At 37.7% G+C, this 16,913-nt stretch overlaps 2 protein-coding genes across 3 annotated transcripts; one reads left to right on the top strand and one right to left on the bottom strand.

Moving 5' to 3' along the window:
• Positions 1-6,207: 6,207 nt before the first annotated feature.
• LOC121633387 (cytospin-A-like) lies at positions 6,208-14,820 on the top strand. 2 transcript variants are annotated; one of them, XM_041975357.1, is made up of 12 exons: positions 6,208-6,703; positions 7,353-7,462; positions 9,083-9,556; positions 10,053-10,126; positions 10,467-11,059; positions 12,038-12,125; positions 12,208-12,283; positions 13,115-13,151; positions 13,420-13,516; positions 13,595-13,711; positions 13,795-13,854; positions 14,111-14,820. In XM_041975357.1, the coding sequence occupies exons 2-12, from the start codon at positions 7,423-7,425 to the stop codon at positions 14,198-14,200; spliced, it is 1,746 nt and encodes a 581-aa protein (XP_041831291.1). In that variant the 5' UTR covers positions 6,208-6,703; positions 7,353-7,422; the 3' UTR covers positions 14,201-14,820. The 2 variants fall into 2 exon arrangements, with proteins under 2 accessions (XP_041831291.1, XP_041831292.1); XM_041975358.1 differs by having other exon boundaries at positions 7,350-7,462.
• grcc10 (gene rich cluster, C10 gene) lies at positions 14,815-16,901 on the bottom strand. Its single transcript, XM_041975376.1, has 4 exons — positions 16,832-16,901; positions 16,337-16,390; positions 15,968-16,144; positions 14,815-15,365 (listed from the first exon to the last, which is right to left on the bottom strand). Exons 2-4 carry the CDS (start codon positions 16,386-16,388, stop codon positions 15,226-15,228), a joined length of 369 nt encoding a protein of 122 aa, XP_041831310.1. The 5' UTR covers positions 16,389-16,390; positions 16,832-16,901; the 3' UTR covers positions 14,815-15,225.
• Positions 16,902-16,913: the final 12 nt, after the last annotated feature.

The raw sequence follows: 16,913 nt of genomic DNA, 5'->3' as shown, positions 1-16,913 counted from the left end.
TGGATGCTTCTCGATGCTCTGGCCTCTACTGAGAGAAGGTGCTATCCAAAGTTTGGCTAATTAATGACTATATACAAATTCTCCACATCGCCCAGCACATCCACCATCTAAAGTTTGCTTGTTGTCTTTATCTGCCAGATTTCTGTAAGGCTCTTAGGATAGAGCTGGCTCTTGCACATTTAACAGAGACAAGCTCAGCATGCTGAAGGGGAAATAATTCCTCATCACTGTGAGCGGACAGTGTTATCAGCTGAGCTTATTCTATGGTCCATTAGAATTTTACTGTGGGAAAAAGCATGCATTATGAATGGTTTTGCTCTTATTGTCTAATCCTGATAGATTTAACATCTCATCTGCAGCATGTGACCGACCTTCTTCATGGTTTAAAAACATAAGGATTTGTTAGACGGCCAGAAACACAACTCTGTGTCTGTTGGTGTATAAAAGATTACTTGAACAGCTGATAACAAGCTGTGGCACAGCGGTGAAATGTTTCACAGTGACTCCTGATGGCAAGAAAGTGAATCTTAGCTGGAGTCTTTCTGTGTGTAGTTTGCACATATTGCGTAAAAACTGTACTTGCATCAGTTTCTTCATACACACTAAACTGACCATACAAATACATGGAAATGTTCATAGTTGTCCATGTCTGTGTTGGCCCCATGAATTTCTGCCTTCTATGCTATTCTAATAGATATATACTGAAAAGTAAATCATTAATTGCATTTTAAAGATTGCTGAACGTGTGTTCCCCTTCTATCTTCATTTCACTGGCATCTTTAGTACCTTTGAATTAGTGGAATGAAGCCAAGCTCAGATCTAATCTACATATACAAAAGATGAGAGAGGCCTACATGGTAATCAGTTCATTTCTTAAATAAACTTCTACTCACACTTGTTTCTCCTTTCTATTTATGATTGCACAGGTTTATTTTAAAAAGAAGTTGGATTGATTGAATCACTCAACATTCTAAAGATCTTGTGAGCTATATAAGTAGTCGGCATCACAACTGAGTATTTCCATTTTAAATCAATGGCAGTCTGGGGTTTCATTTATAGCAAAAATAATGAATAGCCCCTAACTTAATGAGAGGGACTTATCTGACCTAGAAGTTGCAGAAAAGGTTGATCAAATATAGGCAACACGTCATTAGCTGTTTGATAAGATACACAAACTGTACGCCTATATATCCTATTAAATATCCATCATTATAACAGTGATGCATAAATATTTCACCATTCTGACACATCAGCCAGAGTTCATCAATTGTGGAGGGTTGCCCACAGTTGATGGGCAACCCTCCACAATTCACACTTACTCTTTGCTCAGTCTGTTCCTGGGTGAAACATGTCAAGCTGACTCAAATATTACAAGCTGCCATTTTGCAGCATTTAGCTGTTTTACAGCAAAACCAAAGATGTGGTGTGTTGAAGCTACACAAGAGAATTAAAGACAAACATGGATAATCATTTGTATGCTCACAGATCATATATATATATATATATATATGTATACATAATAAGACAAAAGTGTAGAATTACACTAAAGCCATTCTTAGACATTATGGGAATTTTTGGAGTTATTGGAACTTTACGGACAACCATAGTTTAGTAGTAACTGGACAAACCTTTGCATCAGTGTTGCTAGATCTGTGGAAGTCTTAGGCAGACATTTGTGATACAAGAGGAATTCAGACAGTGATTGCAGAGAAAAATGCTTCATAGTTAAATAATCATTCTAAATCATTTTAATAATACAACTGAAGAAAAGCTTCATGACATGACCAGGGAAGCCTTCATGCTCCTTTATACCAGCTGCTATTGTCAAATCTTTAAACATGAAAAAAAAAAAAAAAAAACTTCATAATAATTGCACATCCTTACAACTAAATTATCATTGACTCTTCCCACCACTTACCTGGGTCCTTCTCAAAGAAAAGACAGCAGTGAGTCTGTAGTAGCCATGGTAACACCTGTGACAGATGAAAAGATGGATGACAGATATAGTACAATACAGCTGAGTCACTCCACAGACACACATTGACTGAATGCACAATGGGAACATATGGGCATTCATACATAATAATAACTTGATGGAACAAGTGTGGGCCCCCTCCATTCACAATGCCTTTTACCCCCACCCTGCCTCCACCTACCCACTTCCACTCCATCAAACACATGCACAGTATTTTTCACCATGGGTGGGATTGATTGATTGGTGTGAGAAGTGAAAATCATTCTGCATAACTTCTGCAGAAACGTGCACTTTTGCTCCTGCACGGTCAGATGCAACACTGACTTCATATGGGTAAAATTAAAACCTCTGTGAGACCCCATGTGGTTGCACTTGAGGCCAAATCCAGTAGCAAGAAAAACAACAACAACAATACACAAGATGCGTCGCAAGCTCAGATCATGCACAAACACCGCGCGCCTTCGTTCGTACCTTTTTCAGCGTTGACATCTTCCGCCTCACAGAAGGTCACTTCTTCTTCTTCTTCGAGAGCAAATGGGAGATAAATAAATGAAAGGCGATCATGTCCCCTGGTATCCGTGAAAATATTCATTGTCGTGTTCGTTAGAAACATGTGCTGCAGAGCGGCCGTAGTGTCCCATGATGAAGGCGGCTGGTCTGCGCTTTCTTGTCCGACGCAAGTCCTGATGCTGCAGCAGACTTCATTCTTAAAAGGCGACTTAGAAAACACTGATGTTATGGTCACCGAGAGTCCAGCTGCTGTTATGAAGGCAGCCTAAATCAGACGCCATTTTTACAAAGTCTGCGCCTATAGAAGCCAGGTATTGATCCAACGTAAGAAAAATAACGTTACACGAAACTTCTCAATGCAAACACTAAAAGTCATCATAAGATCAGATAAAACACTCCTTGTTGTACTCTAACATCTGCTTGATTACTTGAACGACCGCAATGTGCCCAAGTCACTCCTATAATAAACTTATGATAAACAGGCGATATACTGCTTTAAATATAATCTCTCGTACATTTATTAGTTTTACTTGAAGTAATCGATATTTTTAGTGACGTGCACAAAAATAAACTACCTAGTCATAATTGGATGAAAAAAACGTGTTAGTGAAACATGGAATTTAAGAAAAATAGAAAGAACAAAAGTTGGAGACGGAATTCCACTGAAGATGCAGAGATGGGGATTTGTCTGATTCTACCTGTGCTGTATGTTCATGAATTTAAATTTGTAAGGTATGGGAATAAACGCAATGCATCCTTGCCCTTAACTATCCCTAGGGTGCTGAAGTGTCCTTGGGTAAGATAACTTATTCTAGCACTGAAGGCAGGTGCAAACTTCTGTGTCACAAGGTAGATCCTGGAGATGCAGTTAGCTGCAGTGTAGGTAATGCTAAATCACAAGCTCAGCTTAGAAATATTTCTTAGAACTTACATTCAGGAGGAAAACTCTACATTTAGCACATCCTAATTCAGAACTGAAAGTCTAAAATTTGATCATGTCTTGGTCGCTCGATTTAAAATCCTTTGTGAAGGTATGAAGCAAAAAATACAAAAGAATGAAAGAGTCTTGCACAAATACTTATTGACTTTTTCTTTTACTGTCCTCAATAAATTCCTGAAGAAGAACAAATTAGTAAAGCAGGCTATCTTCCGATCATGTTTATGGTAATTAAAGTGAGTGGGCTTAATGTGAAAAGACATGGTGAGACTGATTGCTAAAACAGATTTTTTTGAAGAGATGGAGAATCATGTTGGTGCTAGGCTTGGAACATCCAGAAGCTGCAACACAGCCGCTTCTCTTTATTCAGAGAATCCACACTGCAGAGATCAGAATATTATATTTTGTTGTTTATATATTCCAAATCATTCTACATAAATGATTAACAGTGAATAAATAATAATAATAAAAGTCCTGTGCACTGAGGCATGGGTGATTTAAGTTATACTGGGAAAAATATTCCTGTTGTAAAAGTAAAATAAATAACACTGCATGGATTTCTTTTTTTTTTTTTTTTTTTAAGACTCCTCTGTTACTTTATCCATTTGTTCCTATGTAATCAACTATGCCAAACAGGATATGCCCGCTTTAAAACCCCACACCATCAATCTGCGAACAAGTTGGTAGCTTGATAATTTTTTACTAGTAAAATCAAGAAATGTGCCTCATATGGGCTGTGATTATCATTTCTGCATTTCTAAATATGGCCAGTAGAGGGCGCCAGAAACTATCAATTCTTCTTTGCTCTGTCCATGGTGCTGAAATGGTCTAATTCTACACTATGAACAGAAATTTTTAACTTGATTACTCATAAAAATCAAGTTGTTCCAAAAATGTTTTCTGCATTCTTTAAAAGGATTTTTTTAAGTGTAACAAGCATATTTTTGCAGCTGACATTATTTGAAACAATATAAAAACTAACAGAGAATGCTTGGTCATCTATCAGTACACCTCTTTGAGGATTAAATGATGGCGTATAAAAGACTGAACTGATTCTAAGGGTAGTATAGAAGATTTTGAAACACATCTAAATACATTTTAAATAATTGTGACCTGCACAAAACCTGGGTCTCCAGTGAGATAACATCCAAAGCCAAGACACATGTGATGAAACTGAAGTTGTTATATATAGCAAGCCCATAACATTCATTCCCAAAACAGAAAAACAGCATTTTTTGTATCTTGTCCTTCTACCTTTCAACTAAATTTGGTCAAACAATAATTTGCCTACTGTGTAACAACAAGGCTATACAAGTGAATGACAAAGGATTTTTAAAAATAGGTCTATGAATAACTTGAATTTCGGTTACACAAAATAGTTGACGGTTACATGAATAAGCAAAAATCGAATCATGGTTTTCCTCCCCATATCCACTGCTATGCTAGACTAAATAGTAGAAAGGCCAAATAACACTGCTAAAGATAATTTACATTAGCTTGTAGTAGTACAAGCTAACTTGTGCTAATTCATCAACTTTATTAGCAGGTGTAGCTTAACCTCTGTGTATCACCTATTGGTCATATCACAATTCCAAATAAGCCCCTATTCATTGCTTTAGAATGTATTTGTAAATTAAATTAACCTCACCTTAAAAACATCCTTTATATGGTATTTCTTTCACCCTGCAGGTCCTCAAACACAATCTTAACTGTCTGAACATTTCAAGGCATGTTAAGTGAGCAGAGAAGGGACTTGAAATCCTTAACTCAAGGTGGAGAAAAAATAAGTTATCAAGCCAATTTTATTAAGTTACTACAACTTGAATTTTGTTTTAAATCATTGAATGCAGAAAAAGGTTGTTTAAATTACGCACAATATTATGTTGGTGTAATTTTTAACTTTATTATGTCAACACAACTCATGAAAGCAATGTTTGCAACTTTACAGGCTTGCCTAAATCAATAAATTACATTTTTATCTTGCAGCCATGCAATTAATTTAGTGGTGGTAAAAGGTCTCCTGAATTACTTTTTAGAGTGTGTTGCTAGAAAATTTTTTATTAAATGTATTCCTTTATTAGGGTTAGGGGTTAGGGTTAGGTTTTATATATATATATATCCTGACATCTTTCATTTAAATCTTCCAGCTGTCAATCTTGCAGCCTGCGATTCCAGAAATTTGATTCCACTTCCATCTATTTTTGTTCTTTTATCAATATTAAAGTTCCATATTCTATGTTTGTCATGCTTGTTTATTTCCGTTGTATTCATTGCATAACCACTGTTTTGGATATCTATTTTCAAAATCATTTTCTTATTTGTGTTAAAAAGTCCCCTTAACTCTGGGCCATATATGAAAATTTTGTGGTTAAATTTGTTTTTACTGTAGATGACATTATCTTGCTAATTGTGGTGTCTGGATTTTCATTTCCCTTTTATATGACTTTCTTTTTATTCAAAAGTTTATGCTGATAGCTTTGTAGAGATTGAAAAAGCTTGGTGCTGTATATCTGAAATCTCTTTAGAAAAAAAACATCTAAAGAGAAATTAGAGATCTCCAATTCGTGAAATAGGCTGGAGATTCATTCATTCCTTATTGGTGCAGCAGGTTTCTTAGAGACCCCTGGTATGAATAACCTGAACCTTTGTCTCTGGTGACGTTATGGATGAACGAGAAAAGCTATGCCTACAAACCAACTTTTTTTCTTAAATGAATCCTTTGAGTTATGACATATTATACGCGACAAATAGGCAGACTGTGTTAAGTATAACCTGCATGACACACCTACATTAAAGAAAAGATCATTAGCACACAGCCGTGTGACTTCTCTTCAGTCTGTTCTCTGCTTGTTGGTAACGGCATTTTATTCCTTGTCTGCTTATTTTATTAATTTATTTTATTTTCGCCACCCTGCTTGTTTGCTTGTGTTTTAAACACAGTCCTAAATCATGCCATCGTGAATCTTCACGTCGTTTATGCAACGAGCAGCTGCTGCGCAACCAGTTTGTTTCTGCCTCCTTTTTGTCGCATTGGATTTAAAGGCGAAGCGGCAGATTTGGATAGCAACTGGATTCAAGTTATAAATGGTGTCTGCCTTTTTTTCCGTCGCTCCGTGGTGGGATTTATCGGATATGGCTGTCTCTGAGTCGAGCTCTGTCTGTCGGTGAATTTGGGTACGAGACGAAGGACACTCCGGGCAGGAGGGTAAGACAAGCGGAGAAGAACCCCGCCGGACAGCCGGAGACCAAACTGAACAGCTTCCAGCTGGCAGGCTGAGCAGGTAGCATGAATAAAACAGAAAGCTTTATGTGTGCAAGCTGACTGAATAAGCTTAACACTTGCAACGTCCTGACCGCGTAAAGGAGATATTAACAATTTTACTTCAAAAGGCTACAAATTGTTGACTAGAATAAACCCAAACTTCAGTTACCAATCGTGCAGTTTAGGCAATGCGGGAGACGCGGGGGGAATATCCAGATTTTATTAAACGCGCATTTAAACGGCACATCAGTCACACATTTAGCTAACAGTCTGAAGAGTTTAGGTTAGGCAGTTGTCCTGCTGGGCCCATCCTGGGATAATGTGATGGCTGCAAGAGAGCTGTGCTACTCAGTTGTTAAAGATATACCTAATTAATCTAGTAATGTTGCTAGTGTGTAACCATATGTTTTTAAGGAATTCACGTTTTGAGGGATTTTCATTTCAGTAACATATAATTGTATGGTTTTGTTTATATGATTTGATCTAAACAGAATTTGATTTCTTTTTTTAATAGTCTTTTTTTCCCCACCACGATTGTGCATTATTTCAAGACTGTTAGATAAAAGAAATAAAAATCTCACAGGAAGCTCTTTGTTGTAGGTTTTTGCCCCTGATAAAAGTGCAGCAGTGAGTCATACTAATGTACATTTAATCTCTTGTCCAAGCAGCAGTGGGGCCTCTTAAGACAGAGGAGACAGTGAAGGACAAGCCTGTCCACAGACCTAGGTCTACTGGATCATGGGTAATCATAATGGAAGAGAAAGCCATTGCCCCACAGGTACAACACCCACTGTGAATAAGTTTTGAAGCATATATAAATAATCTAGGTGTATCAACGTATTATATTTTTGCACAACTGATCGAGAGTTTCACGATTTCTAAGTCACATCACTTCACATTTGTCTTTAGATTTTTAATCTGCAGACTATTTTTAGATCATTTTCTCTCCTGGATCTAAGAAAGTGCTCTTTGCCTCTTTTCTCTGTGTTCAATATCTGCCTTTCCAAGAGAAAATAAACTGATTAGCCCACAGAACAACAGAAATTTTTTGAAGTTTTCATTATTTTTTATGTGGAAGAACAGCAGGAGCCTTTCCACTGAGGAAAACATCAGAAAGAACTATTGTTCTTGCTACTCCGCTGGATTACAGAAGCTTCAGAAAAATGGCATGAGACAGTTAATTTCAGAAACAGCCATAATTACAGCTTTAACACACATGCTAGACATAAGTGACGGTCCATATCTTAATCATTGTTTATACAAAAGCAGGTAGTGTACTGCAACAGCAGCAAAAACCTTTTATGAATTGAAGTATTCTGATTTAAAAGGATGTAAAAGCTTCATTAATTCAACTTTAACTGAAATCATTTGACAAGATCTTTGAGTTTGTAAGGCAAAATGGAGATTAGACACCCCTTTGTTTCAATTATATCTTGGTGTCAGGTATCTGCATGATCACAGAAAAATTTCTTGGGCCTCAAAAGTGCTGAATCTACTTTACAGGGAAACACAAGTTGTACCCCAGAAAACTCTACCAAAGTTAAATCCAGCTGCGTCAGACTTTTGACTTTCTTCGTACTTTAATTACCCGTCAGCCCAAACCCTCACAGACCAGCTGTATTTAGCTCAGCTGTGCTGTCTTCAACCTCACAAGTCTTCCATCTCGCTGAGGGCATTCGATCCGCGGCTCACGTGCTTTAATTCTTACTCACAGCTGTTTAAAATGCGGCACTGGTTTCTGTCTCTCGGCTGTCAGTAAGGAGGAATGGGCTCAGGCTAGAGGATGAGAATAGCTCCCCTGCCGCAACTGGGCAGCCTACATCATGCTGCTGCCAGGGAAATGATGAGTCTGCAAAATCTTTTACTACACTACAAGGGCAAGGAGGGGAAGAACAAAAAGATCTTAACAACTCTAGATTCAAGTAGCCTAAATATGTACACTATAAACTGGATATGATCTGCATTCTGCAAAGTTGTTTAGCTCAGTTTCAGCTGTAAATGAGACACAGGATGTTTCACGATCAGGCCCCAAACAAATTACCAATCACAAATTATTCTTATAATTTTTTAAGAGTTTCATATGTCCTACAGAACTCTGGCAGGTCTAATGACAATGTAATCCCTTTCTGGTTGCAGTGAGAGCAGCTGTTAGTAGATGAGGGGATATCACCTCTCTTCCTGTATCTTGCCACATAGGGGAATGTTGCTTGCCAAGATATTGGCAGGAGAGGCTTTTTGCTGCATCAGTCCAGGACAGTAAATAAGGGAGTGGACACTAGTGCTTACTTTTGCATCGAGGAAAAAGAAGAGAGGCTTAGCACATATTTCAACTTTAATGTTTTTATAGCTCAAGGTTTGGCAAATTCCTCTTTGATCTGTTTTTATCCTCTGATGTCAGGTTCCCCTTTAGACTTCTACCACACACCTCCTACCTCACCATCAGAGGCGGAGCTGGCTGCAATGGCCTTACCCTCTGCAGCCCCATCTGAAAAGACACAGACTCCATCACCGGCTGGCAGCACCACCCCCTCCATCACCTCCTCAATTGCAAACTGGACACAGAAAGTATCTACTTCCTCAGAGTGGGCAGTGATCAGCGTAGATAGCATCACCTCCTCAGAGACGAACGTGAGCAATGCAGCTGCTCGGCAGGACAAGGCCCTGGTCAGTGTGGACAGTCCAGCATCGCTGCCTCTGTCCGAAGGATCGCCTTCAGAGCAGAGCTGGCAGGAGAGGGATAGCGGGATGGAGCCACAAGCTGCAGCAGAAAGAGCTGGAGAGGAGATGACCTTGGTTTTAGTCAGTCTGATGGAGCACTATGGGGCCCCATTAGGTCTAAAACCCAGCACTGACATAACCACAGGAGCAGTTGGTAAGCACTAAGCTTATGTTACTTCTTTATATATATATATATATATATATATATATATATATGTTATATATATATATATATATATAACTTTAGGTAAACTCTAACTGATCCTTGTCAGTGGTTGTTGTCAAGAGCTAAGTTACTGTGTGTAAAAGATAGTGTTTTCTAAGATGTATAATTATTCTTAGGAAAGGCCATGTGGTGCTAGTTTTAGAACTTAATAAATACTTCTCAATATTCAGTTGTTTATCTGCAGATTCTGAAAGCAAGCCTGACACAAGCTAAAGAGGTTGAAGATGGCAACAATTCATTTAGCAGAATAATTCTCCAAGTCCAAAATAACCTCAAGCATTAAAAGCTGGATAGTTTTTGTTTTACTTTATATGATGGTGTCAGACTTTTTCCTGTTTCTTTAATTTCAGTGAAATTTTAGCTTTGTCCATCACTGCTGCCAGACTTGAATTGACTGTGTGATTTTAACATTTCATCCTGTCAGAGCTGCTCAGGCTCTTGATAACGGAGCGAGAACAGCTGGTGGAGGAGTTGGACACACTGAAGGAGACACACAGGGTGAGTGATAACTGCAGTTCCTGGTCCATAGATTATGAATCAGGCAATTTATTTGCTGTTCAGTACAGAAGACACGCTGCAACCTTGTTTTCCCTGAGGTCCTTCACAACAGTGATAACCTTGGGAGTTTTAAATAATTTACATGATCTGTTTTGCTCTTGTGTCATGTGACATCACTTTTTCATACATTTCCAAACATTCCAGGTTGATAAAAATCTCATTTTTTGCTTTGGAATTGTGACTCTAGCTAACTATCTGCACAGAAAATGTCAGGAGCAGCAGTCATGGAGCCACAATGAGAGCAGTTAACTTCAGATGACAGTGTTTGTTTTGTTTCCAGACAGAGAGGTTGGAGTGGGATCAGTTCCAGTGTGACCTGCAGGTTGCCGTGTCAGTGGCTGACCGGCTACGGATTGAATCGGAGCAGGCGTTGGGATTGCTCCACGAGAGTCACAGAGCTGTGGAGGACCAGCTGGCTCAGGCCCTCAGCCAACAGCAGGAGATGGAACAAGAGCTGAAGAATCTGAGAGCCAAACACAAAGCCGTCTGCTGCACACTAAGTGAACTCACCATGCAGCAACAGCACGAACGAGCAGAATTGGACTTTCTGAGAAATGTCTGCAAGATGAAAGATGGACAAACAGACAAACAGGCTGATAGACAAGAATCTGAGAAGGGACAGGCAGAGAAAATACAGAAAAATATAGAGCAAGTTAAAGAGGAGACTAAAGCTAAGGATGAGGCTAATCAAAATGTTCTCGATAAATGTGAAGCTCATGATTTCGAGAAGGAAAATGGATCAGAAAACATGCAACTGACAGGAAAAGGGGTGGCGGAGGGATACATTCGCAGTTTGGCAACCCTTGAGAAGAAGAAAGGAGGACGTGGTCAGAAAGATCCAAGGAGGATTGTGATGCTGACTGAAAGATCTTGGTAAGTATACATGAAAGTTCACACTTCAGTCATGCCACTATAACTACAAATTAGAACATGTTGGTACAAGAAGGAAAATTTCAAATGTATAATTAAAAAGAGTGAAAAAAAGCAAGTAATGCTTTTAACTTTTGATTGCTGTCAGTGTGGACACAAAATATTTAATGGTTTTCTTCATCAATTTAATTTCCTTTACATCCAATGTTGAATTTCAGACTTGCAACACATTCTAAAAACCTTTGGACAGTAAAGTCTTTACAACTTGAAGGTAGTTTATTTTGATCTGAGATCTCAATGTAATTTTCTGCACTAATACCACTATGATAGAGATGTAAATGAGCTTTGCCAGAAGCACTGCTAAAACCCCATACTCTCCCAAAACTTGGCTTTTACTTGTTGCTCATAACAGCATTTGTTAATGTAACTGTTATTGTAGTGCTTGACACAGTTTATTAATAAATGACCATTCTTGATGCAGTGCTGTCTGAGGGATCAAATATCAGGTGTATGGCATAGGTGGAACCTTTGCCTTATACATACTGAAATTCCTCCAGATTGCTTCGATGCTTTAATGGTTTTTAAGGTTTTTTTTTCCTAACTTTGGAGAGAAAATTTAAGAAGATACTCTGCTCCTGTTCGTTTCACAAGGACTCCCCTTTCCTAAATCATGAATATAGTCTGTTGACATCATCTGTTTAAAATAACTTAATCACTTAACTATAATAACTTAAACCAACACAAGATTTATTGGAATGTGCTGCAGGCCTAAAGTGCAAGAATAGATGTGTATATAAATGGATTAAATGATGTTGATGAGTCAAAATATGAAATATCTTGATATCATCCCATTTTCAAAGGAAAAATAAGTCAAAATAAGAGTCATTGTGTTATTTTTCTACATTTTCTTTTCTATCCCATCCCTTCTGATTTTGAGTGATAAAACAAAATCTGACCAATCGTGTACATTTTGTTTTTTAGGAGTCTCTCTCGTCTTCCACTTCAATCTGATACTTCCAGCCAAAACGGGACTGTAAAAAACATGAGCACAACATTGCCCCTATGCAAGGTAAACATGCTGAGCTGGTAATTAGTTTGTAATATTACACTGCTGTTTCCCTGTGCATCCAGTCTATTATTTTGATCTACAGAAAGAAGAGCCAACAAAAGGGAGAAGGATGGACCGCATGTTGCTACGGCAGGACAGTTGGTCCAGCTTTTATACAGGTGAGCGTGAATCTGCCCAAACCATTGTTTTTTTGTTTTGTGTGTGTGTGTGTGTCTTATTTTTACAATTAAAGGTGCAGCATATAACAAAATCAAAGCTCACCAAAGGAAAAATTTAATGCATGATTAAAAATTGTGTTTCTATTGGCATCTAATCACTTTACTTAAATAACTGTTATGTTTTTATTCTCTTAGAATGATCCTTAATATCTATTTATTATGGATCCACACACATGGCAGCTGCCATATTTGTGTCACCGTTTTTACTATGGTGTCTCTGAATGGACAAACAGCTCTGCATGAAGTATAAACCCTTTGAACTTAAAAACTGCAGTACCAACCTTGTTAGATATGTGTCAGAGCAGTAGTTCCCATCCTATTTTCCTATTTTTCTGTCCTTTGATAAAGCCAAAGTTAAATGAACAACATATAACCTTACTTTTCTTCCTTAAAATAGGGACAATTTGTGGACATTAATCACAATGGCTCTTAATATTCAAAGCCTCAGGGACCCCTATGCTCTTTGGGGGACCCCAGGTTGGGAACCGTTATGTTAGAGCATCGTGTGTAATCAGTAATGCCTTGAAAGGCACATAGAAGACACTATGCATGTACACAATTTTGAAGCGGCTACCTGTAGTACAGTCATCACTGCACCTGAGGCCTCTGGATCCAATTAAAGATGATCTCATAAAACTTCTGGTCACTGATGGCTACCGTCCAATCACAGCTGCGTTTGGCATTTAAGTCATTTCTATGCCTTCACCACTAGATGGCAGTGCAGCTTACACTTTGTGCAGTTGAATGACTGGCTGCATTTGTGTGTTGCAGGAAAACCAGAGGAGGATCCAAGCTCAGATTCAATCAAGTAAGGGGCTTTTTTCCATTGAAACACTTCTATATTTTTATGCCTGTGTGTGAAACAGAATTTAACTATTAAATTTCTAAGATTTTTATGACAATCGGGTGGAGAAGCCAAAGTAATTGCTGTTAAACAACCTAAACAGCAGTATAAATAAAATATCAATTAATGCCACATAATTTCCTACCCCACATGGATTTAAGTGATTTGCAAAAATATTAAGACAAACAGATCAGGTTTTTTTTCTTTCTTTTTTGTTCCTTTTCTTTCATAGACCTCAGGATGGCTTCAGCGCTTTGCTGAGGCGCCATGGAGGCTCCAGAAGAAACTCTCTGCTGTGCTGGTGCCAAAGCCGGACTCAAGGTTACAAGGTTAGAAAAGAAAACCTCAACACTGCTGAGAAATTTTGGTTACGTGACAATTTTTTTTTCTTTGATGCTTTGTGGCAGAATATTGAGATCACCAACTTCAGCAGCAGCTGGGAGGATGGTCTGGCGTTCTGTGCTGTGTATCACAGCTATTTACCCACCCACATTGCATATGACACCCTCAACCCAGCTAATAAGGTAAAACTGAAGCTGTGCATGTATAAAGGAGATTATCGGGTTTGAATGTGGTTGATATGTAACTGATTTAGTTCTTTTAACAGAAGGAAAACCTGGATTTGGCTTTTAAGACAGGAGAGTGTGTGGGGATCACAGCTACGCTGGTGAGATAGTCTGTTCTGTGAACTGTGTTACAGATGTTCAGTACAGATTTACAGCTAATTTTTTTGGGAATAATTACATATTATGTGGCTTCAATCAAAAATATGCTTTCTCCTTTAATGTGTTTAATGCCCATATCTTTCTTTTGAGTATTTTCCCTGTCTGCTGGTGTGCCAAATAATTTTGTGCATGGATTGCTGAGTCAACAGTAACCTCTTCTCACACAACTTTTAACTTTTTACATTAATCGTACAACAGACGGTGGATGAGATGCTGAAGACGGAAGGTCCAGACTGGCAGAGAGTCCTGGAATATGTTGAAAGTATTTTCCGTCACTTTGAGATGTGAATTTGTCATCCTGCATCTTGCTGCTCTCTTTGCCTTCTCTGAGAATCAAGAGCTAAAGGACTGAAACAACCTCTGCCAACAATGAACCCAGCAGTCAGCAGTATTAGCATCATGACTTGATTTTATGTATCGATGCCATTTTCTTCACACTGAGACAGTTAGAAATCTCAGTAAAAGAAGAAAATGCATTCCACTTTTTTCTACTTGCACAGAATAAACGGTGATTCTGAACAACTACAAGGGAAATGCACACAAGACACTAAACTATATTGAGAAGCAGAAAAATGACCTGCTAAGAAACTAGTTCCACTGGGTGCATTTCATTTGCACAGAATGGGCGTTAAAAATGTTTAGGAGCACTTTAGTCATGGTGACACAAATGTGACACATTTTAAATGTAATATTTCAAAATCTGGATCACTTTATTTATCTTTGTTTTTATTGTGTAGCCTATATCTCATGTCAAAACTGTCCTTGTGTGCATGTATCCAAATGTAAAAAAAACCACAAAACAGAGCAGGCATCTACCCAGATTACTTTGACATGTTTTAACCATAAACACTACTGGCCCTGTCTGAGGATGGTTGCATTTGAGGAAATTTATATTAAATGTAAATGTGTGCAAATGTTTTTAAAACATGCTTAATGTGAAAACTTAATGTATTAATAAAGTATATACAAGCTGTTTTCTTCCATAATTTATCTCAATACAGCACATATCCAAAGAAAACATTTAATTTTACAGTATAATAAAACATATTTGGCAGTATATAAAATGATATAAAAGATGGCATTTAAGGAAATGTTTAGTTTCAGTGAAACTAAAGAGTGTATATGGAACGTACAAATAAATACAAGTTAAAAAGCAATAGCTAAACAAGAACTTGCAAAAATGTTTTAAATTAAATCAACATAAATGGTATATTTATGAACACATTAGTGTTTTGAAACTTCACAAAAAAAGGCAAACTTGACAGTCATCAGTTGATCTTAAGCATTATATGAAAACACAATGTGAATAATTCCTATGAAGCTGGAATAGCGCCTCCTATAGGTGGTGTTGACAGTGGTGGCAGGAGGAGAGACTTCAGTTTAGCAGACATGGCTGCAATTTCAGGGTCCTGGGTTTCATACATTTTCACCAGTCTCGCAAATTTTAACACACCTGTAAAGAAAGCAAGATCAACATAACTTTTGATTTCAGACTATGAGAGGAACCATAACAATAACTTCATTGTCTAAAATGTGCATGATATACTAGTATTTTACACAACAGTATTGTCACAATGACTATTTTTATTTTCAGACTTTTATGCAGTAATGAATCTTCAGGAAAGGAATTTGAAAATGTTGACAATGGCACATTGTCTGCAATTGTTCATTTTACTCTGCTTGAATAGAGCAGTACAGGAAATTTTAATTTCTACATTTGAGGCAAAGTTCTTGTTTTAATGATGGCTAAATCCTAAATTATTTCAATATATCAATAAAATTTAATGTCAATACATCATCAAGCAGCTGGAGAAATAAATCTTTCCCTAAAAGTCTACAATCATCATCTAATCATTTTACCTGTACAATATTATTATTATTGGTTCACGTCAGCAGGGCAATAATATTTTACACTGGGTGGGACTTTACAGCTTGATTTAGTTTTATGAACAGAGTGTCTGTATGATTGTAAAGGGAATGAGTGAAGACATAAAACCATAAGCATCTCTTCAATGAAAAAGTACCAGAGTTTTACTATGAGATCATAATACTCACCTTCTCCCTCATTGTTGAATCCGTATGCTTTGATAACCTCCTGTTGAATCTGAGTGGCCACAGGGAGGACAAGCTGCAGCATCTTGCCCATGTCATTGCAGGCACTTTCTCGAGCCTCTTCCATTCGTGCAGCATTCTCTGGTACAGAGAAAGCTTGGATCACCTCACTCAAAACCACTGTGGAGGAAACAAAAACAAACATCTGTGGCTGCTCTGCGAGCTATCCCCACCCTATCTAAGCAGTAAATGAAAGAATATACTCCAGAGATCAGGACCATCCTTAATAAGATGAAATACTATGTTTGATTGTTAAATAACTATTCAACTACAAAGTTGGCCAGCTGGGAATAAAAAATATGCTGTCATTACCTCTAGTCTGTTCAACAGTCAGGGTGGGTTGCTGTGCTGGAGCAGAGGCCATGTCTGCAAAGAAAATGTAAATAAAATAAGGTTGATGTGGACGTAGTTTAAAACTGTTGGAGGTTTCTAAGATGAGTCTAAAGATGATCAAGTAACATTTAATCTATGTAATACAGCATATATGATTATGAAGGTGGCAACATGGGGGCTATAATTGAATTAAGCATCTCTTTATCACATGATGACATTAAAGAACAGAGAGTTATGCACAAAATGACAAAAAGTGCAATAATTAGACCGTCAAATAAATGCAACAACGACAAGTAAAAGCGAAGAAGACAGTGTGAATGTGATGGTGAGTTGGACATTGATCGCTTGCTTTCTATAAATAGCGTACAAAGTAATGTTTGCTAATAGTGTCACTGGAGTTATGGTTAATACATCTATCTTCCTAACATAATAATTAACCACTCACCACCAACCTGTTAATGTTTAGGAACTTACCAGTAATGAAGAAAGCAGAAGCTAATACCAAACCAACAAAAATGCCGCAAACCGATTCTTTTACGACATTTGGCGATTTGTG

The sequence above is a fragment of the Melanotaenia boesemani genome, chromosome 22 (assembly GCF_017639745.1).
Source record: "Melanotaenia boesemani isolate fMelBoe1 chromosome 22, fMelBoe1.pri, whole genome shotgun sequence".
NCBI lineage: Eukaryota > Metazoa > Chordata > Actinopteri > Atheriniformes > Melanotaeniidae > Melanotaenia > Melanotaenia boesemani.
Note: the sequence above shows the minus strand (reverse complement) of the source record. Positions and strands in the feature narration are given on the sequence as shown.

Coding starts and splice junctions, on each gene's coding strand:
- grcc10 (XM_041975376.1), bottom strand. CDS start 16,388: ATGGCCTCTGCTCCAGCACAGCAACCCACCCTGACTGTTGAACAGACT. Junction 16,145..16,336: donor GACTGTTGAACAGACTAGAG/GTAATGACAGCA, acceptor TTTCCTCCACAG/TGGTTTTGAGTGAGGTGATC. Junction 15,366..15,967: donor ATTCAACAATGAGGGAGAAG/GTGAGTATTATG, acceptor CTTTCTTTACAG/GTGTGTTAAAATTTGCGAGA.
- LOC121633387 (XM_041975357.1), top strand. CDS start 7,423: ATGGGTAATCATAATGGAAGAGAAAGCCATTGCCCCACAG. Junction 12,284..13,114: donor TTGGTCCAGCTTTTATACAG/GTGAGCGTGAAT, acceptor TGTGTGTTGCAG/GAAAACCAGAGGAGGATCCA. Junction 13,712..13,794: donor CCCTCAACCCAGCTAATAAG/GTAAAACTGAAG, acceptor TTCTTTTAACAG/AAGGAAAACCTGGATTTGGC.